Raw genomic sequence first — 22,748 nt, forward strand, 5'->3', positions numbered from 1 at the left:
GCTAAAAGTGTTAAGGGATCTGACAAGAACTTTTTTGTGGCAAAAAGTAGATACAAAGGAAAATAAGGTAACTGAGTTCTCTTCAAAAATATGTTTAATTTTTAAATAGTAATTTTCAAAGTTAGCCACTTACAATGCTATCCCATAACTTGATTTAAAGCTAATTTTAAACAAACTGTTGCAAAATTACATTTTGGGGCAGAAAACTGTGCATATACTTTTATGGCATTTATGTGATATATGGGTGTTCATGCCTACTTTTTATCACATACATCTCATAGATATTACAATTTTCTTAGTATATGAAATAATTATTTTAAATCATTAAAAACCTAATTCATACATGGCAGCTTAGAGACTAAATTTCTTTATGATTTTATAGTATAATATAATCATTATTAAATAAACATTTTAATTCCCTATCTGAAAAGTGAAATAATCATGTCATTAATACAAACAGTGTGATCAACTGTGAAAAGAAGAAAAAGGCCCAAATCATATGTAAATGTTAAAGAATTCAGTGGGAAAAATAATACAAGCTGACCAAATGATCAAAAATAATCATTTCAGGGCAGCGATAGCACAGTGGAAAGGTGTTTGCCTTTCACGTGTTTGATTCCTCTGCCCCTCTCAGAAAGCTTGGCAAGCTACCGAGGGTATCGAGCCCTCATGGCAGAGCCTGGCAAGCTACCCATGGCATATTCGATGTGCCAAAAACAGTAAGTCTCACAATGAGAGACGTTACTGGTGCCCACTCAAGCAAATCGATTAGCAAGGGGATGACAGTGACAGTGATGACAGGGACAGTGATAGAGCACAAAAAAATTGTGAAAAATTGTGAAAGCTCTGATAATACTGAGTCTCTGGCATTCTCCCCTAGAGATATTCCCATCCTCCTCCCCAAGTCCAGATAATGCTTTAGAGTTCCACTAGATTGAAGAAGACGAAGAAGCTATGCTGCAGGCAGAAACCTATCTGCTGAAAAACTCAGGTATGCGGGTTTTGTGATTGAAATCTCCAGGCAATCCTGAAGTCAGGAAATGGCTACCTCCTCCCATCTCCCTGATCTTCTGGAAGCCTGGCATTTATAGCCATAAAGTGCCTTTGGCTCCAAATAAGCTCATTAACTGGCAATGATTCAGAGACTCATAAAAAAACTAAAAAGAGATCAAGAAGTTGCAGAGATGCTTCTGGACCCCACGCCAGACTCTGACATCAAGGACACCCAAAGTCACCATCCATTTAAAAATTTAACTCTGTAACACTCTATTCCGAATTTTTGAATTCCTGGATCATGTATCTCATATGTGCTCCCCATCATGTAACTCAAACTCTACACCACTGATAAACCAGGAGTACCACAACACATTAGATGGGACATAAAGCAGAAGGCAACTGATCTTGATTAAGAAAACACAAACACACAGCTTGTTGGTATTCTCTTCCATAAGGCCTTAATGACTCCATAGTAAGATACAACAATATTAACACACTATCTTCTAAGGAAATTTGTTATCATTTTTAGCAAGTTATAACAAGCAATACAAAGCAAAGCATTCAGGGCCTGCTATAGGGGCAGGCTTGAGGGATGGTTGGGAACATTAGAAAAAACAGTGGTGGGAAAGTGCAATAGTGGTGGGATTGGTGTTAGAATATTGAATGTAATAAACATGAACAACTTTATGAAAAGTAAAAAATGAAAAAGTACAAAAACAGAATCAGCAGCACTATCAGTATCAATACTGGCAGCAAATGGCAAGAGATGACCAAGTGATTCTCAAAACCAACACTGCAGATTTAGATGGGACAAGCAACTTACTGTCATATGGTTCAAAGAGTTAACAAAGGTCAAGGAAATGAAAAGATCCTGTAAAACTTTGATGAACCCTCTATCTACTGGTAGAACTCTGAATTAAAGATACAGTAAGGAACAGAAAAAAGCTGCAGACTTCTGCATCCTTGGCCTGAATGGAAGTTTGTACACATGCAAAGCAGACACAAGGAATCCTGATGGATAGTAAAAGCCAAAACAGATATGAACACTGATGAGCTTTTGTATGTGCTCCCCATCAGCAGTAGATGGAAGATTTAACAGTCAGGTGTTAGAGCACAACATCTGATCAGTCAGTGTCTAAACATTCAACGATACCTAGAGAAAACTAATAGGATGAAAGTGAGAAAGAAAAAAAAAATTACGAAAACATCCATAGCTGTGGGTCCCAGAAAGATATATCTTACAGAGATATGAAATAAGAAAAAAATAAAAACAGGAAAGAATACTCAAGGTAACATGAATCAGAATGGGGACCTGACATAGTATGTTATCTATTAAATGTAGACTATTCAGCAAAAATTAAGAGGCAAGAAAATCAAAAGGAAAAATCAACAGCCTCAGAAGAAGAAGAAGAAAAAACAAGTAGCTGAAGAAACCTGCTTGGAGGGGCAGAGATGTTGAACTAGCAGGATAAAGAGATTTTGGGGAAAAAAATAACTGCCATGAAAAATTCACCAGAGACCAAGAGGCCATCACTAGCAGATACAATATGGCAAAAGAATGAACCAGAGAATTTGTATAAAGGTTAATTAGAATAATCCAATTTAAGAAACACAGGAAAAAAGTAAAGACAAATGAGCCTTGGAGATAAGTGGCAAATATCAAGTGTGTCAAGATACACATAAAAGGAATTCAGGGATTGGAAGGAATATAGGAAGGCAGAACAAAGGCAGAAATATGTTTAAAAAAACAGTAGTCGAAAATTCTCACATCTGAAAACAAACCTACAGATCTATGAATTTTAATAAGAATAAACACGCACATCACTGTCAAGTTGCTAAAAATCAAAGATAACCATTTTTTAAAAAAAATTCAGTGAAGGAAAACAAGATCATTTGAAAATATTAGAGAGAAAAAGATATACTGCTCAAAAGAAAACATGAGCTTCCTTAAAGTGTACAAAGCAAAGAATGGCTTTGGGGAAGGTACTATACAATTTCTCCTCGCTTGTCTTAGCCCGGAGTTCTCTGCATAAATAGAAATTAATTGGGATGTTGTCACGTGGACTTAACTCTTTCTTTTTTTTTCTTTTTTTTGGGGGGGGTCACACCCAGCAATGCTCAGGGGTTACTCCTGGCTCTGCACTCAGGAATCACCCCTGGCGGTGCTTGGGGGAGCATATGGGATGCTGGGAATCGAACCCCGGTCGGCTGCGTGCAAGGCAAACACCCTACCCGCTGTACTATGGCTCCAGCCCCCTGACTGAACTCTTTCTTAATGATCCTTTCATATTCTATCATGAACTGAAGACTCAACTGAAGCTTCTCCTTTTCTGGATAAAAATATTACAAGTGATTAAGATAAAACATAATAAAAAGTCTAAAATAAAAAATATTTTTATGATTAGTTTCTATTTATCTCTATCATTAAACTGTAAAAATGGATCAAAAACTTTTATCAGTAATTTCTATCAGACTGAAAGTACTGTCTTAAAATGAACAAAAACAGTCATACTGGCCTCAAGAAAGAAAGAGCATACTAACTATTTTGTTTCCAAGTAAAATATTTATTATAATCCCATGTACTTTTTAAAGAAAATACTAGTTTAAAACATGCTTTCTCTTTAAACATAACAGCACTCTGCATAGAGAATATCACCCTAATGTACATGCTGAACTATGAGAATTGATCTACAAAAGCTTGATAATCACAATACTATTCTATACAGTTTTTTGGCATGTATGAGAACTTGTGTAGACTAAACAAATTTATATTTTCCAAATACTTAAGTGTTGGATGTTTCAGTTCCTTAATCTGGAACAAATTACAAAAAAATATATAAAAGACCTAAGTTAACTTTTTAATGGAAGTAGGAGTACTTCTTTCAATTATCACATTCTGAATAATTTTGAGGATTTCTTACAAAGGTTTTAGAAATGTCTCAATTGTATAAAAAAAAGGGGAGGCAGACACAGAGGGCAGGATGCTGCCTTATACTCAGTTAATCTGGGTTTGATCCCCAAACCCCCATATGGTTCCCCAAGTCCACCCTTGGTGCATAGCCAGGAATAAGCCCTGGGTTTTGCTGGGTATAGTTCCAAAACCAAAAAAAAAAAAAAAAAAAAAGTACCTCTATCACCTAAAATCCCCAAACTCCAAAACCTGGCAAATGCAAACTAGCTATGCAAATTATCTATTTGCCTTTCCTCTCTTGTTCATCAAGCTTACATTTGTTACTTTCATCATGTTACACTGATTCCTCTGCTGAATTTTCTCTTCCTTCCTAAACTAAACATTCCTAAAAGGCAGTGAGAGCTCTTATTTCTACATGTATGCCTCACACAAAGTGTACGGCTTGGTATACTGAAGGAACGAATATTCTGTGTGTTAAGAAATGATAAAACTGTGAGGTCATTTCAGTGTCACAAAAGAGTTTAAAAGGCCTTGGAGTCCACAATAGTAGTTGTTGTTCAATTTTCTTAAATGGACAATCTTAGCAATGTTTATTTAAGCCCTTTAAAAATCCAACTGTTTCATATATAAGGGAGGAATAAGTAATTCACAGGGGCACAAGAACTAAATGAAATCCATAAGCTACACAAGTAACAATTAGTTCTAAGAATTACCAAGGATTTAAAAAAGTAAGAACATTAAATGACAAATTTAACCATCTAAATTTTTGTACTAACAGGAATGAGGAACTTTTTAATTTCTTCCAAAGCATGTCCCATCCGGGCATATGCTTCCGCTGGCGGGGCAAAAACTTCAATTAAAACATGCAGATCATCATTGAGGTGGAAGTACTTGGCTTCTCCACTTTTTCTCAACTCTTCCTCCTAAAATAGAAACACTGTGTTAAACAATGTCATTATAAGAGAAAATAACAACTAGCTTATTTGGCATGTGTATATCTACGGAGATTTATTCAAAAGCAAATACCACTCAAAAGAAGTTAATCCTGGTTGTGTCCCTCTCAGGCCTACGAAACTCGACAGGCTCCTTCCTGACTGCACTAGGAAAGCCTCAAGTCCCGCCTCAGTGCTAGCGCTATACACTGAGTACACTGAGCCCCCGGTTTTGCTTTCTTCCCTCAAGTCCCTTGATCTGAACACACTTCCCTGGTGCTACACAAACTGAAAGTGTCTAGGCTCACCCCTTGCACTGTTCTACTCCAGGTGCCAGCAATGCTGCTACCAAGAATGAACCAATTTCTAAATATATAAATTATTTTTCACATGTCCTTTTCCTAAATTCCCTCACTGGAATGAACCAAACAAGGTTCTTATGTCTGGCGCTATGGTGTAAATGTTTAGAAGTGGTCTTAGTATACAGAAGACACTGAACAAATATTTACTCAAGTATGATCAAATATTATTTATTTCTACACAATTCTGTTCATTTATTCACTGAAACATATTTCTACATACGCTCTGAAATTATACTGTGAAAATTAAATGAGAGATCTGATTTCATAGCATGGCTTAATTATACACACACACATACACACACACACACATACATACGGTTGATAATCAGTTGCCATTTATTCAAGTGTCACAGTGTTAGAAATCGTGAAGGGTTGCAGGTAGCAATTACACATAGGTGTGGCTGACGAACAGAAGTCCTTTCTTCATGGTATTTTTTAATCTTTTTATGCTTACATAACAAAATGCAAGTGAAAACTGGGAGGGGAAATACTCAAGTGTTAAGGGACTACTTACTTTGCTAATTTTTTTTCCAAACTACCCTTCAATAGGGTGGCAATACAAATATTGACCTTTGATTGACCTTTGTGTTCAACATTATAACCAAAGAAAATAAGATTAGTAGGAATCTCAATAGTCATTATCTAAGATAAAAGATCTCCCTAGACTTTCTAAAACAGTGTTTTTTCAACATCTGCACACCTGCAAATCTACACCTATACTATGTATGTGTACACAGATCTGCAGTGATAACCAAGGTGGTAGTCACTGGTTTTCTTCAGTATTCAAAATATCACTCTTTGGTAGACAGTGGTTTTCAATCATTCTACACAAGTAGACACTGTGTGTGTGTGTGTGTGTGTGTGTGTAAGTGTGTGAGTGTGTGCCGGTGTGTAAGAGAGAAGATGAGAGGGACTGATTTTGGGGGTGAGGGGTAATGAAGGGAAGAAACAGGAAAGAAGTTGGGAGAGAAGTTTCTCAAGTGAGTAGAGAATTGGAGAGAGAAAGAGGAGGATGAGAGAGGTGGGAAGGGGGAGGGAATGATTCTATGCATAGAAACAATCTAAAAAAGGAAATTCTAGAATACACTTGATTTTTTTTTAACATGGTATCAATTAAATACTTTAAGTGCTAGTTTAATTGTCAATTTATAGCCAAACAAACTTTCACTTGAACGAACAGGCTTTCTTCCAATAACCAGAGCTGTCTCATAAGTCCATAAAGTAGTTATTTCTAGAATATTTCTTAGATTAGTAACCAAGAAGCAATGTGATGTTTGAAGAAGAATATAAAATCAAAATTCGTGCATTCAAATCATAAATCTAAAAGCTGCTGTAAATTCTGGGGTGGTTACATCATCTTAATCATGAGGGGGCAATTTCAAAGGGAAATAATAATAGTATAGTAGCTACTTCTTATAAGGTTGTTGTAGTAACAATGGAGTCATTAGTATCAGTAATTAGGAGCTAACAGTAAGAAGCTGTTAAAATAAAGGATTTTGTATCTAACAACACAGAGTCTACAGAATTATGTTTAGCATGAAATTAAAACAGAATACATAATAAAATAGTATTGTTGAATAAATATAGCAGCTATTATAATAATGACTTCATAAATATGGTATTAATGATTCTGTTTGCTGATGTACACTACCTGGGCACAGGAACTAGCCTAATGTTTGGCACAGACTAAAAGCTTAACTGACTATAGCATCATGGTGATTACTAAGCTACATCACCAACTGATTCATGTTAGTTACGATCCCTATAATTCCTCAATGTAGCAATATGAGAAACTAATGAACACAACCACATTAGAATTTTATTAGAAATATAACCTAAAATGATGCTATTCTGATACTAAGTAAAAGAAAACTATAGGTATATACATATAATTAAGAGAATTTCTACAGACAAAAATAAAACTAATCAAAAGGATCAAAAATGAAATCAGTATGCAAAAGAATTCAAGCAGTGGGAATCTGACTACCACAGACCAGATAGAATAGCCGGATATTCATTTCTCTACCAAGCCTAGTACTTCAATTATAATCTGTGGTTACCATCATTTACATGTTTTTGAAGGGAAAACTGGTGGACTAAGTAGAGAGACTACCACAGAACACTGTGCATAACAGGAAGAAAAGGGAGGTAGAATGAGGTGAAATGAGGTATTTCTTACTTAGAAATTAGTTGAGGGAAGGAAGTAAGAAGCTCAGACTTGCACACTACCATCTCAATGGGAAAGCACTAAAGGAATTCTCAAAGATCTCAGCTGCTTATGGAAAAAGATTGTTAGCCAGAGTCTACAGACTGAGTTTACACTTCTGTGCAGTTGCATGGCCACTGCAGACAGCTCAGTCACCTCTTGAATGAAACCAGAAACAGGACTCCGAGAATTTGTCTGGCAACATCTGGAAGGGGATCAGATTAATCTGAGGGGAGACCAAGTAAAAATATAGCATAGAGGGTGCTCACCTTGCACACAGCCAACCTAGATTCAATCCCTGGCACCCTACATGGTCTCTGGATCACAGCCAGGAGTGACCCCTGAGCAGAGTTGAGAGTAAATAAACCATGAGCAGCGTTGAGTGTGACCAAAAAAAAAAGAAGCCAATTATTCTGAGGAACTGAATGCTAAAACCACATTATGCCCCAAGAAGGCAGTTGAGATAGAGAAGGAACCACTTTGACAATGATGGCTGGGAGTGATTGCTCAGGGCTGTTGTGCTCTGAAAGTGGGTAAAAGACCAAACACTATGGTCTCTCAGTTGTACTGCAAACCATAATGACCCATAAAGAGAAAGAGGGAAAGAAGAAAAGTACCTGTCATTAAGGTCAGGCTGTGGTGGGTGGGTGGCAGGAAGGATACTGGGGATACTGATGCAGGGAAATGTACACTGGAGGGGGGATGATGTTGGAACATGGACTGAAACCCAACAATGAACAGCTTAGTGCAGTAACTGCATATTTCACAGTAATTCGGTTTAAACTCACACACACACATACACACACACACATTATGCCTCCCATACTAGAAGAAGCGTGTCATGGGAAGTTTTTCCTACATTCCTTGAGCAAAGTATAGGCTTAAAGGCAAGGAGAGTTTATCAATAAGACTAATTACTAATCTTATCCTTTTATCATCCTGACTTATGACCTGATCCCTGTTTGTATCAAGAATAGAGAAGAAATTGTAAAAGAATGCTGATCAGGATGAAAAGACAACTTATACACCGACAGACAGTATCTGCTCACCACTCCTCTGATAAAGGGTTAGTAACTAAGGTGCATAAAGCACTGGTAGAAGCTTACGGGGAAAAAAACAACCCCATCACAAACTGATGGGGGCTGGGGGCGATGAACAGAAACATCCTCAAAGAACACACATGGCCAAAAAGGGGGAGGTGGAGAATGACAGTACAGTTTTCGGATGTTGGTCTTATATGTGGCCAACCCAATTTAATATCCTACAGAGGCAGGATTAAGCTATGAGCACAACTTGTTGTGGTGTAGCACAACTTGTTGTGGTGTGGCACAATCCCTCTCCCTGAGAGAAGAACAGATGGCCAAAAGGTATATGAAAAAATATTCTGCATCACTTATCTTCAGAGAAATGCAAATCAAAACAAGGCATCATCTCATACCAGTGAGACTGGCACACATCACAAAAGTGAAAAAAAAAGCAATCCATGTTGGCATGGATGTCCAACATTTGGGAAAATAATATATGGACACTTCTCAGAAAACTAGGAACTGAATTTCCCTATGATTCACGAATTCCACTTCCCAGTATGGTATCTACACCAAGGGTCCTTAACTCTATTTAGAAAAGACGTCTGAACACCTATGTTCTTAGCAGCAATGTTCACAATGGCCAATGTCTGGAAACAACCAAGAACATACGACTGAATAAAGAAATTATAGTACATATATATTCAATGGAATACTACTCACCTGAGAGAAAAATGGAATCATGCAATTCACTTTGCTGCTACGTGGATGCATCTGGAGAGCATTATGTGAGTTAAATTAGACAGAAGGTAGGGAACAGATACAGAATGGTCTCTTTCATATGTGTGATATAAAAGTATTAAAGTAGAGGAGGTTTGCTTTTCAAGCTCACATCCTTCCTGAAGACATATCATACTTGCTTGTCTTTATGTCTCTTAGCTTACCTATTTTCACTCTGGAGGAGCCTGTGTCCTCTTTTCCCTCACATCCTTCTAAATAAATTTCAATTAAAAGAGGAGGGAGGGAGGGAGGGAGGAGGGAGGGAGGGAGGGAGGAGGGAGGGAAGGAGGGAAGGAGGGAGGGAAGGGAATATAGTAGAATAACAAATGCCCAAAGACAACCAATGAGAACTGGTCTTGAGCAGGAAGCTCATGGGTGTGAGGGTGGGGCCTGTGTGACTGGGAGGGCATGGTGGGGATGGGGGCACGCTGTGGAGGGAAGCAGACCCTCTGGTGGAGAGTGCAGTGCTGGGACAATTTCTGCAAGAAACCCTACCACCAACAGTACTGTAAACCATGGTGCCAAAAAAAAAAAAAATTCAAGAGAAGAGAGGCTGATAGAGAAATGAATAAAAAAGAGAAAGGGAGAGTGAGAGACAGAGACAGAGAAAGAGATACAGAGACAGAGGCAGAGAAAGACAAAGAGCCAAATTAAATCCAAAAAGTAAGGCCACATATGTAAGTAATCATTCCGTGTGCTGTGGGAAGACACTGCAAACTCTCTAGTCATCTCTTACATGAGACTGCAAAACTGTAGTCAAGGAATCTAGTGAATGTGACTTTGGATGTGGTCTACAGAAGAGGCACAAATGTGCAAGAACATGTGTCACCATGCAACACAGAGCTAGCACTCGGTGACCAGGTACTCAGAGGGTCTCACTGTAGTAGCATTCAGAGCATTTCATTCTCATCAGCATAGTGAAAGGTGAAAAAGTTAGACATTATTTACAACATTGCCTTCATTCAAAAACAATGGTTAGCTGCTGCACTACAGGTGATCAATCTGCCAAAAGAAGAGAAGCACAGCTGGTTCTTCAAATAAGCACATAATCGGGAAGGTTGGTAGTACTTAGGATTGCTTCCAGTAAATGGGCAGACAGTTTTTCACACTAACAATCTACATAAAGACTTGCCCTCCCGATTTCCTTGTTCTACCTGTGAAAATATGTATCCGTGATAACTCAGTCTACACCACAACACATTGCTTCTAATGAGGAACTCCCTTAACAAGCAACAAAATAACTCTGGATTTCACTGGTCCTACCACATTACCAGATGGCTTTACTGGAGATGTAATTAAGATTATCAGCTAGGGTGAGGGCACTATAGCTGTTTCACTGTATACTTTCCTAGAAGATACACGTATTTTGACCAAATAGTTAATTTTGCCTTCTATGTTGGTACAAACAAATCAGGGAACCAAAGCAACATCAGCAATGCTTAGTAGTAAAACTGGCCAGACATTAGAATCATTTCAAGTAAGTTTTGTAATATAATTTTCATCCAAAATAAGATGGGATAGAGGATACACCTATATTTTAAAACAGCTGAGTCTGATACATAGCCATGCTTCCTTCAAATAATGTAACGAATGTTTTTTTTAGCATGACAGTATAATCAAGTTCTGTGAATCTGGGCTTTATTACTTGCAAAATACAAAAACAAAATTATTATGTATCTTCCACTGTTTCCAAGGACAACACAGATACCCAATGCACATTAAAAAAGCCTGTTCAGACATAAAATGATGGCAATACATGTATGGATTTAATATTTTTATTAAAAGAGCTAATACAAGGGGCCAATGAGACAGTTCGGAAGGTAAAGTGCTTGCTTGTATAGAGCTGGCTGGGATTCGATAGCCAGTACTGCATATGATCCCCTGAATAATAACAGGAGTAAATCTGGAGCACCATCAAGGGCCCCTCCACCCCCCCCCAAATGTGAACTATTTAAGTGAATTTATTTGTAAGGGGTTTAGATTGTGTCTAAATTACTTTCTTGTCTGATAAAATCACTGTTCACCATTTCATGAAGGTGGATTTGGTTTTCAGAAATGTAGTTTCAATGAGAACCAAAAAAAGTGATAGTAAGAACAATATCCGGTAGCATTATGAAATAAAAAAAATTCTTCAGAACTGGTGTAATTTAGGAACCTAAGAACAGCCAAACCTTAGGTTATTAAAAAGGGAGGCAGTTGCTGTGAATATATCCAAGTAGAACAACTATGTTCAAAAAGTAAGCAATTATTAAACCATTAAAAATCAATTTAACTTGACAAATCATGTAAAATATTCATTGAAAAATGAGCTTAGGGATTTTAGATACAAAGTGATAAACTTGTTTATCTTAGTGGCAGTATCAATGCAACTCATATTAACAAAGAATGAAGCATGTCTCTATGATCAAAACTCTAAACATTCCTAATTTATTTTATACATGTAACAGCATTTATTAAAGATGCAACATGTTGTGAAGCTGACCAGAACAACTCAATTCTCTAAATAGTATCACAAATCTTCTATAAAATTTACATATAATTTTACTTGAGATCTTAACTTTTATTTAACATGCATTGCACTGATACAATAAGTGATCTAAAAGTAATTATACAACTTGAGTAAAACTGTAGACACTATCTACAATGAGTATTACCTTTGCTTTGTCTCTCATGGATCCTTTCCCAAGTATAGACATTTTTGTCAATGTTTCTTCTTGTAAACGCTTCAGAGAATTGCCACGTGGACCCAAAAGTTTCCCCACAAAGTTGAACTAAGAAAAAATCAAACAAACCAAATCTGTAACATTCATATCTGAAAAAAATTTATTACGATATACTCTACATCACTGATAGAAAGACAAACGTAAAAATTACAAAACAATGAAAAAAAGGATAGATCTCTTCCAACTTCACTTATGGCTGTCTCATGAAAACTTTCCCAGAATCCTAAATTGTTACGATAATTTCAACCCATATTCAACACCAAACACAAACAGTGCTATGAGCAGGATGTAGGTGAGACAGAACAATTCTGGGTGTATCGTAATGTGCACTGGAGTGGTCACTCTGAAGGGTCTGGCTCCTCCTGGGCAGCACTCAGTTTGGGTCAACCAAGGAGGAGTGTTCCGGCCTACATAGGTTTTTCAAACATTTGGTGGCTGTCAGAAGCTTGATAACAAAACCCCTCTGTCTCCCCTAAAATAACCAGTGATGGAAATCTGGAAAAGCTGAGTAACGAGTGATGGGAATCTGGAAAAGCTGTTTAACCCAGGCATTTAGGATCATGCACTTAATAAGCAGAAAAGAAATGAATTGATTTAGGGTATAAACTTGGAGGTTGGAGGGGTGTGGTTTGAAACCTGACTTTTCACATCTGCCAACTGTATAAGCCTTAGCTATAAAACGGTAATGAGTGAAGTAGTAAAACCTCCCCTCACGGGACTGTTTCTAGGATTACATCAGTTCATACAATTAAGTCTCAGCACATAAGTATTTCTTGAATAAAATAATATGGGTTAGGAATTTTAGGTGAATTTTCAACATGCTGCTATAAAGTCAGTCGTAAATTCCTGTCAAACAGGAAATCAGTCTTATTAGCCTAGACAGAATCTGTTCTTTTTGACAAGATTCTTGATTATAAATTTATTAATTTGCTGCTTTGGTATAAACTAGCTTCCACGACCTTAAAAATGTTTCTTATCTAACTGTAGTAACTAAAGTAATTTTCCTGGAATATGTACTTAAAAACAAAAGGACTTTTCTATTGATTATTTTCAATTTTATCAGTTCTCAAATAAATCAAGTATCTATTATTTTTGCATAATTTTTTTGAAAACACGAATTTTATATTTACTTATTATGTCTATTTTTAATATAAGAGTTTAAAATATCAACACTAGAAGAAAAAAATTTCAATTTTTTTTTAATTTTATTGAATCGCTGTGAGATAGTTACAAGTTTTCATGTTTGAGTTACAATCACATAATGATCAAACATTCATCCCTACACCAGTGCACATTTCCCACCACCAATATCTTCAGTATACCCCCTCATCCCACCCTCCCCCTGCCTCCATGGCAGACAATATTCCCCATACTCTCTCTCTACTTTTGGGCATTATGGCTTGCAACACAGACACTGAGAGGTCATCACGTTTGGTCCATTATCTACTTCCAGCACGCATCTCCCATCCAGACCAATTCCTCCAGCCATCATTTTCTTAGTGATCCCTTCCCTATTCCATCTGCCTTCCCCCCTCCGCTCATGAAGCAGGCTTCCAGCTATGGGGCAATCCTCCTGACCCTTGTATCTACTGTCTGGGGGTGTCAGCCTCAAGTGATATTATTCTATACTCCACAAATGAGTGCAGTCCTTCTATGTCTGTCCCTCTCTTTCTGACTCATTTTACTTATTCCTGCTTCATATCTTGCTGTCCATTTTCTCCGCTTAATCTTTCTGGAAAATTCATCATCTGAATATTGACCCTACTCAGTGAGACTTCGTGACCTCTAAGTTTCCCTATTATTCTCCTCTCATCCATTTTCCCTTTTTTAATTTCTGCAAGATTTGATTACACATCCTATATACTTATTGATTCTTTTACTTCTCACAAATGTTCAAGTATCATCAGTATTTTTACATTTGTTCTTTTTATGGCACTTTAAAGATACTTATGGAAGCAATATAAATCTTGATATTTCTGGCATATTAATGGCAGGAGCTCCTGGCATTAGAGCTTATTTCATTTGCTGCTTCTAACAGAATCCATGTCTGTTGTGCTTTACACCTTGCGCTTTCTACATAATTGGCTTTCCTGAAATGACTGGGAACCTTCAGTGAACTGTTCTTAAAAATTGTAGACTAAGAATGCTGACTGAAAGTTCGGCTTTGAAACCTGGCCTTGAAAACTCAGTCAATGTGGCAGCCCAATTTTTGACATCAAAGCTACCAGATATTAGGGTTCACATTTATTTTCCCTTGGGTAAGGTAGTGCCCTAAACAGGCATTCTCCAATATCTTAGTCGGCCTGCCAGAATGACAAAGTCAACATTGAACAGTGCATCTTTAAGAGAGTATTTTCCTTCATGGCCATTACAGCATGTGGACCTGCATCCTTGGTTTCATCTACTGGTCATCTTACACCTCCAACCTCACTATCCAGGTCCTCAGAAAAATCTCCCTTAGGGGCTGGAGCAACAGCACAAGAGATGGAGAACTGGCATGCAGCTGACCCAGGCTCATCACCATCCCTGCGCTCCATATGGTCCCCACAGGCCCGCCAGGAGTGATACCTGAGCACAGAGCCTGGAGTAAGCCCTCGAACCACTGTGTGTCTCTCAAACCTCTGTCCCCCTCACACACCAAAAGCAAATCTCTTGTCTGGGCTAAGAGTAGAAACCTGGATTCATTACCTGGTGAGAAGCATTGCTGGCTTAACTAATTCATAGAGATTTCAATCAAGCATCCTCTGTTGAGTTTTACATCACAAATTTGCCTTCACAGCAACTGGAATCTACAGATCAAGTCTCAAGGTTTTCCAGGACTAAGGAGATTCTTCTTACCCTGCAAGATCGGGATTTTGCTTCCCTGGTCACCTAAATCATTACAATTTATTTATTTTGCAGTTATCAAAATATTACTGATGCCATCTGCCTATTGTTGTTTCATAACATTCTATTTTTTTGTTTTGTTTTTGGGTTAGTGCAATACCTGGCAATCATGTCACATCACACAAGAAGGTTAAGCAGTTAACTTCAGACGAAGAAGTCTGGAGTCTGATGTTAGGATCTGAGTGACAGGATACTCAGTGTCCTCAGAGCTGAGTCATGACAACAGTAATACAGCCGGATGCTCGTCAGCTCAACTACAGATTGCATCACCTCTCTAGAAGGTATTAGCAACTCAGCAGGTCTGTTTTTCTGTCTTAATAACCGTGGGTCACTATTTATTTGCAATCAGTGGGCAAAGATACAGCAGGACACACATCATCAGGAACAGATGGGCTTGACCTTCACAAATAAGTGTCCTGTGTACAATGTCCTGTGTAAATGTGCTTCTTTTAGGGAACACGGCCAGGAAATGGAGTCACAGACTTGAGTCGTTTATTCTTTTTTAACTTCTGAAGCACCTGTCACTGTTCTCACTGTACTTTAATTTTATATACTCTTGACGAAATCCTAACAGAGTTGAAACAAACCTTAAGCTAGTTATACTCAGTACTGCAACAAGAAAAAAAGAAAATGCATGGAATAAAGAGGTGTGTGTGTATTTTGCTTTTAATTATTTAAAAGATAAACCTTCAAGTTCTTGTCAAGGCTTTCTCTGGCGAGTGCAGCGCAGCACTCTGGATTTCTGCAGGAAGCTCAGCCCTCCTGCCTGCAGAGTGACCCCACAGTCTCTTGACCCTCTGTCTACAGGTTCAGCCTATTCAACATTGTTGAGGTTTACAAGAGACATTATACCTCCAAGTTATCAAGCTGCTAAAACCTCTCAGGTAAAGTCTGAGCACCATAACATCACTGAATATTATATGAGAACTGAAACACAGTGACAGGAATTTCTTAGGTCCCCTCACACTCCTGGAGGAAATGGTGCATTGCTAAGTGCCACCATCTGACTTCGTAGATGGAAATGAACCCTGGTTTATCTGTATACACACACAGGGCTACACACATGGCTTCCACATCCCCCCTATTTCTTTTTTTTTTTTGCCCAGAAAGAGATTAGCTGACTGCTTCATTGATTAGCCTGAAGATGTCCCTTGCTTTGATTTATCAAACTGTAATGAAGAATCTCCCCTTTCCTTAGGTCAACAACCTCAGTTAGCAAAACTACTACATGCCCTGTTTTCAAGTCCAATCTTTGGGTGAAAAGCTCTCTTTCATCGTTCCTATACTCCCCACGCTTTTTTCTGGTCTTCTACATGTCTCCCCATAAAAGGAAAGTCCTTTTCGGTCTGAAGTCTGAAATGTTAACAGATCATTTAATGCTCAGAATCTCCCTCATACTGAAATAGTTCTTCTGGGGCTGGAGCCAGAGGAGCTAAAACAGTGGGTAGGGTGCTTGCCTTGTAGGACAGTCAGCCCGATCTGATCTCCCGCACTCCACAGGGTCCCTAAGCCCCACTAGGAGTGACCCCTGAGCACAAAGTCAGGAGTAAGTGCTGAACACAGCCAGCTGTGGCCCCCAAAGCAAAAATAAGATAAAAATAAAACTGTCCTCTTCTCTGAGCCTCCAATATTATTATAAAATAATGACTCCCATCATTAAAGCCTTACATATGTTTTTATTTATTAACTATATTTGCAGGATAAACAGTAACAACTGAACCCATTCAACTTTCACTCATATTAGTTTCATTTGTTCAGATTTGCATGGAAGGTGCAAAGTGATATTTCTAAGACAAATGTTTTCTTAAGATGTCAAATATATTACAAGTTGATTAAATCTTCAACTGTTAGTAGGAAAAAATGGAAAAGAATAATTAAGATGGTAAAATGATATAAATATATTTGAGTTCCATTATGTAATGTGTAAAATCCAATAATTATTTTCTTCATCGGTCAAGAACAAATGCTTTCTGAGCAAGCAGTAATTGATCTAAACTGTATTTGTGACATGACACTGTTCCTTGGGGAACAATTACAGTTAAGCTGCCATTTCATAAACAACTATGCCTTAAAACATATCTCCATTTCCATTAAAAGGCTGCCCTTAATTGGATGCTCACTAGAAGTTGACTAGTCCAACAAAGATGTTTTATTGACTTCTGATCCAACACAAAAATTGAACTTGTGACTGCTGCCACCCTAAATCAGACATGTTACTGGTTCACATTCCAAAGGCTGGCAAAGAGTACTGCCATCTGTGAAGAGTCTCAAATCACAAATCTAACACTCATTCAAGAGGGAGGTGGCAGAGAATGGCACACATCCAAAAGAACAAAAGCAACCGCTGTTGGAGAGGATGTGGAGAGAAAGGGACCCTACTACACTGCTGGTGGGAATAACGACTGGTCCAGCCCCTTTGGAAAACAATATGGACGGTTCTCAAAAAATTAGAAATTGAGCTTCCATTTGATCCAACAATACCACTTCTGGGAATATATCCTGGAGAAAAGAAAAAGTATAGTCGAAATGACATCTGCATTTATATGTTCATCTCGGCACTGTTTACAATAGCCAGAACCTGGAAAAAACCCGAGTGCCCGAGAACAGATGACTGGTTAAAGAAACTTTGGTATATCTATACAATGGAATACTATGCAGCTGTTAGAAAAGATGAAGTCATGAACTTTGCATATAAGTGGATCAACATGGAAAGTATCATGCTAAGTGAAATGAGCCAGAAAGAGAGGGACAGACATAGAAAGATTGCACTCATCTGTGGAATATAAAATGGCAGAGTAGGAGACTAATACCCAAGAATAGTACCAGGAGGTTGGCTCCATGGGTTGGAAGCTGGCCTCACACGCTGGGGGAAAGTCATCCCAGATAGAGAAGGGAGCATCAAGTAAAATGTGATTGGAAATCCCAAGCGGGGAGGGAGATGCATACTGAAAGTAGACTAGAGACTGAACATGATGGCCACTCAATACCCCTATTGCAAACCACAACACCCAAAAGGAGAGATAGAACAAATTGGGATGCCCTGCCACAGAGGTGGAGTGGGGTCGGGGGATGGGATAGGGAGGTAGGAGGGATACTGGGTTCATAAGTGGTGGAGAATGGACACTGTGGAGGGATGGGCTCTCGAACACTGCATGAGGAAAAACAAGCACGAAAATGTGTGAATCTGTAACTGTACCCTCACTGTGACTCACCAATTAAAAAATAAATAAATTATAAAAAAAAGGGAGGTGGCAAGGTTCTCGTAATTGCTGTTCTACTCTCTCTGCAGAAAAAGCACCGAGAACATTTCGACAGACTAATTAATCATATCTTAACACTTTCACCTCCTAAATGTCTTGCAAACCTTTCTATTCTGCTGTGGTTTCAGTATATACACCTAATTGTAGACAATCCTTGTCTTTAGCCTTTCACAATGAAATATCCTCTTTCTACCTCATCTCCCTGATAGAAGTTGAATTTCTCACATCAGTTTAAAAGACAGTTCATGCACCCAGTGGACAGATGACTTAAAAAAGAAGACGTGGTCTGTATGCTCTATATAGCATTTATCTCAGTCACAAAAGAAAAAACAAATCACTGGACAATTACAACAACATGGATGGACATAATAAAGATAAGGTTTAGTGAAAAAAAAGGAATGGAGAAAGACAAATCTGTTAAAATTTCATTCATTTGTGGTATACATGAAAGATGAAACAAACAAGGTTGAACAGATGAAAATTTTTATTCTGCAAAATCAATGAGTGGTTCCAGAAGGAAAGGGAACGAGAAATGGTAGAGGATAAAAGGAGGCACCTATACAGTAAGGACAGAATTGTATTGTAAACTTAAAAAGCACGAGTGGGCGCGCGCGCGCGTGTGTGTATGTGTGTGTGTGTGTGTGTGTGTGTGTGTGAGAGAGAGAGAGAGAGAGAGAGAGAGAGAGAGAGAGAGAGTGCGTCCAACTATCTTTAGACTGAAGTCCAAGCAGTGATCAATCTTTTTGATATGGCTGCTCCTTAATTCTGTACCTGTTGGTTATTCTGAGCCTGTGTCAGCCATCCTGAGCCTCCTTTTCCTGCTCTCTGTTCTTACATGTACCAGACTACATTGTAAGCAATAAAATGGGTTTCTAAGAAGAGGGAATGTGATAGACTCAACTCTGAATCTATTCCACATCTCTATTCTGGAAAAATAGCAGTTCTTTTTAAAAAAATTTTAAAAAGCATACGGTATCAACAAAATCAGAATAAATAAATGAACTCTGGCACCCTCAGACCTTATCTATGGGAGCTTCATTCTGAGACAGCCACAAATGTGTCAGCAGTGTGAAAGACCTGGCATAAAATAAAAATCGAAAAATGTAAAGTCCTTCCAAAGGTAAACCTCCTAATCTTTATCACAAAATTGTTCAAAAGCATTATGGTGTCTTCCTAGAGGACAATATGAACAGCTTATCGTCTTTTTTTTTTTTTTTTTTTTTTTTTAATTTTAAATTTATTTATTTTTAATTAGAGAATCACCGTGAGGGTACAGTTACAGATTTATACACTTTTGTGCTTATACTTCCCTCATACAAAGTTTGGGAACCCATCCCTTCACCAGTGCCCATTCTCCACCACCTGTAAACCCAGTGTCCCTCCCACCCTCCCCAATCCCATCTCCCCCCCACCCCACCCTGCCACTGTGGCAAGGCATTCCCTTCTGTTTTCTCTCTCTAATTAGCTGTTGTGGTTTGCAATAAAGGTGTTGAGTGGCCGCTGTGCTCAGTCTCTAGCCCTCATTCAGCCCGCAACTCCCTTCCCCCACATGGCCTTCGACTACAATGTAGTTGGTGATCGATTCTCTGTGTTGACCTTTCCCCGGAACGTGAGGGCAGCCTCGAAGCCATGGAGTCAACCTCCTGGTACTTATTTCTACAGTTCTTGGGTGTTAGTCTCCCACTCTGTTATTCTATATACCATAGATGAGTGCAGTCTTTCTATGTCTGTCTCTCTCTTTCTGACTCATTTCACTCAGCATGAAACTTTTCATGCCCATCCACTTAACTACAAAATTCTTGACCTCCTTTTTTCTAACAGCTGCATAGTATTCCATTGTATAGATGTACCAAAGTTTCCTCAACCAGTCATCCGTTCTGGGGCATTCGGGTTTTTTCCAGATTCTGGCTATTGTAAACAGTGCTGCGATGAACATACTTTTAATACTATTTTTCTTAAGTGCCCTTTACAGCTTGACAAAATCCAATCTCAGGATAAGTTTGAGTTACTGTAACTAATCCCTCCAAATGTTAAGGTCCTGTCGCTCCCCGCTCTCCCACTGGGACCCTCACACCCTTGCCAGTCCTGAACATACATGTATGAACACAATTACAGTGAGTTGCTATAAAGGGATTTAAAAAGTAGCTACAAAGAATTTTAAAATCCTTAAGAGGAAAGTGCATAAAATTTTAGTAACTAATGGAATATGACAAGTTACAGATTAATGATACCCTCAGCTATATAAGAAAAAAATCTCTTCAGTGGTAGTAAAATGACCCAAAGGAGGACAGAAGATAATTTGAAAACCGCATTCTGCAATGGACTTAAAAATGCTTTTATCCAACACGTATAAACTATGTACTAACTAGTTTATTCCATGGATGATTCTTTTCAGGTTATTATACAAATTATACTAGCAGTGAAATTTCTCAACTAGGGACTCAGGTTATTCCAAAGGAATCAAAGGCGAAACTGCATAATTGGGGGCCTGTGACATAGGACTGGGGTCAGCTAGTGTAACAGTAGGTGGAGGCAGGAAAGAAGTTGGGAAGGGGGACAGGCAGAAATCACATCATTTTCATAAACCTAACTTGCCTTAACAATTACAAAAATGTTAGGAGTTTAGGTTTGTTTGTTTTTTTTTTGGGGGGGGGGGTCATACCCATCAATGCTCATTCATGGGTATGTTACTCCTGGCTCTGTACTCAGGAATCACCCTTGGTGGTGCTTAGGGGACCATATGAGATGCCGGGAATTAAACCCGGTTGTCCCCATTTAAGGCAAACGCCCTACCCGCTGTACTATCGCTCCTGTTCCACATTTTAATGATATTTTGGTTAACTATTATAATAAACCTTCCTCAAATGGCAATAATGCATTAGCATAAAATAAGAACTGCTATTCATAAGGCAGCAATGGGAGAACCCGGATAACTGGTGGCAAAATGCTTTACAGGTGGAAGCAGCCAGACGGGCTGGGCTGAAGGACCCTTCCAAGACAGTTCATTCCTACTGCTCATCAGAAAAAGGTGGCGATCCATTATGAAGCTCAGTTTTGTGGCCAATTCATCTGGACATTCTAGATTTCTGCTTACCATGGAGATCACAAGGTGACGGGACTTTTGCATGGTGTAAGGCTTCCAAAATTAGAAAAACAGCAACTACCAATCCTCCTCAAGGTGCAGTTGGGTTTGTAGGTGCTCAATGTCAGTTTTGCTAGAGACAAGGAAGGTGCACACTCCAGGAAAGCCAACAGGGCATTTGGGAGTGGTCATGAAGGGGGAAAACACATCGTATCATACTATTACACATATAAATGACAAGATAACATCTAATCGCCTTCACCAGGCCTGACAATTATCTGAGTTTGGAGATCCTACTTCACTCACCTCCAAAATCAATATTGTAGAGAAAAGCACCTAACTGGCAACATTTCTTTGAGAACTGAATGATAACTGATAAGTATAACATAGCACAGAGGCAGCACCTAAATCAAGTTTAGGCAAGCTTTCTCCTTAAAGTTAAAATTGCTAAAAATTTTAATTATTAAAATGACCAAAATTAAATGTCAAGGCATCAAAGTATAAAATATAAAGGAGAAAAGAGCACACAAACACTCTGAAGTAACCATTTCTAAAGAATTTAGTAATATTTTTTCTGTTACAGTTCACGAGTGCACTGGTTTCCTGGCTGGAAACTCTGGGGCACGTCCAGGGGCTCGGCCAGGTCCCCACCCTGAGGAAGCCCTGGCAGCGACAGCTGCCTCCATACCAACAGTCAAACTCCACTGCTTTGAAACTAATCTCTGCAGACACTGAGCCTATGAAAACTCCAGGCACACCTATTTTTCAGGCTGAGAGCTCTGGGGTCTTTTCAGAGTGGGGGCAGAAACCTCCCCCCACTCCCACCCCAGTACTTCTGGAAGCCCCAGTACCCACACCCACACCCCACAGATGCTGCCATGAAAGTTCATCAGCCTAGTTCTACAGATCCTACAGTTCTTAAGAGTAGCACCTCCAAATTCCACAATACTGACACCCCAGGAGAAATACACCAAATCTGATGGGAAGTAACCTAGAAGCCAAATGAACCCAGTAAACAAAAACACAGAAGGCTCAACAGACAACAGATAATTTAATAAACTCTGAGACATGGACTTAATGACCCCATGGTGAGATATAACAATTTTCACAAATTTTCTCTGATTTTAGTATTCCTTGATAATTCCATTAGCCATTTAGTTGTACAAGCAATGTAAAATAAATCATTTGTGCCAAGGGGACAGACGAGGAGTGGCTGGGAAAATGGGAACACCACTGAAGGGAAGGTCACTAGGATGGAGGGATTGGTCTCAAAATACTGAAAAGCCCAAAAAACTGTAGTATGAGCAACTTTGTAAACCACGGTGCTCACATAAGTACATAAAAATAAAATACATAAAAATAAGTATGTTCAACATTTAGTATTTTGGACTAGATAAATAGCATAGCAGACATGGTGTTTGACTTGTATGCAGCTGACCCAGTTTTAATCCCCAGCACACCACATGGTCCCCTGAGCACTGCCAGGAGCGATCTCTGAGTTCAGAGTCAGGAGTAAGTCCTGAGTACAATCACGTGTGCCCAAATCCCCACTTAAAAAAAAAAAAGCAAGCAAAAAAAAGAATGC

The 22,748-nt window shown here is 38.7% G+C and overlaps 1 protein-coding gene across 4 annotated transcripts in view; it reads right to left on the bottom strand.

Annotated features, from left to right (window-relative positions):
- The window catches only part of KHDRBS3 (KH RNA binding domain containing, signal transduction associated 3), a 153,186-nt gene that overhangs the window by 69,177 nt on the left and 61,261 nt on the right, over positions 1-22,748 (bottom strand). For 3 of the 4 annotated variants that reach the window (XM_055128258.1, XM_055128257.1, XM_055128260.1), the window contains exons 3-5: positions 11,867-11,983; positions 9,156-9,206; positions 4,684-4,830 (exon numbers count right to left, since the gene is read on the bottom strand). In XM_055128258.1, the coding sequence (XP_054984233.1) occupies positions 4,684-4,830; positions 9,156-9,206; positions 11,867-11,983 (315 nt within the window). The remainder of the gene's footprint in view (positions 1-4,683; positions 4,831-9,155; positions 9,207-11,866; positions 11,984-22,748) is intronic. The other variant, XM_055128259.1, reaches the window with a different exon arrangement.

The sequence above is a fragment of the Sorex araneus genome, chromosome 2, assembly GCF_027595985.1.
Source record: "Sorex araneus isolate mSorAra2 chromosome 2, mSorAra2.pri, whole genome shotgun sequence".
NCBI lineage: Eukaryota > Metazoa > Chordata > Mammalia > Eulipotyphla > Soricidae > Sorex > Sorex araneus.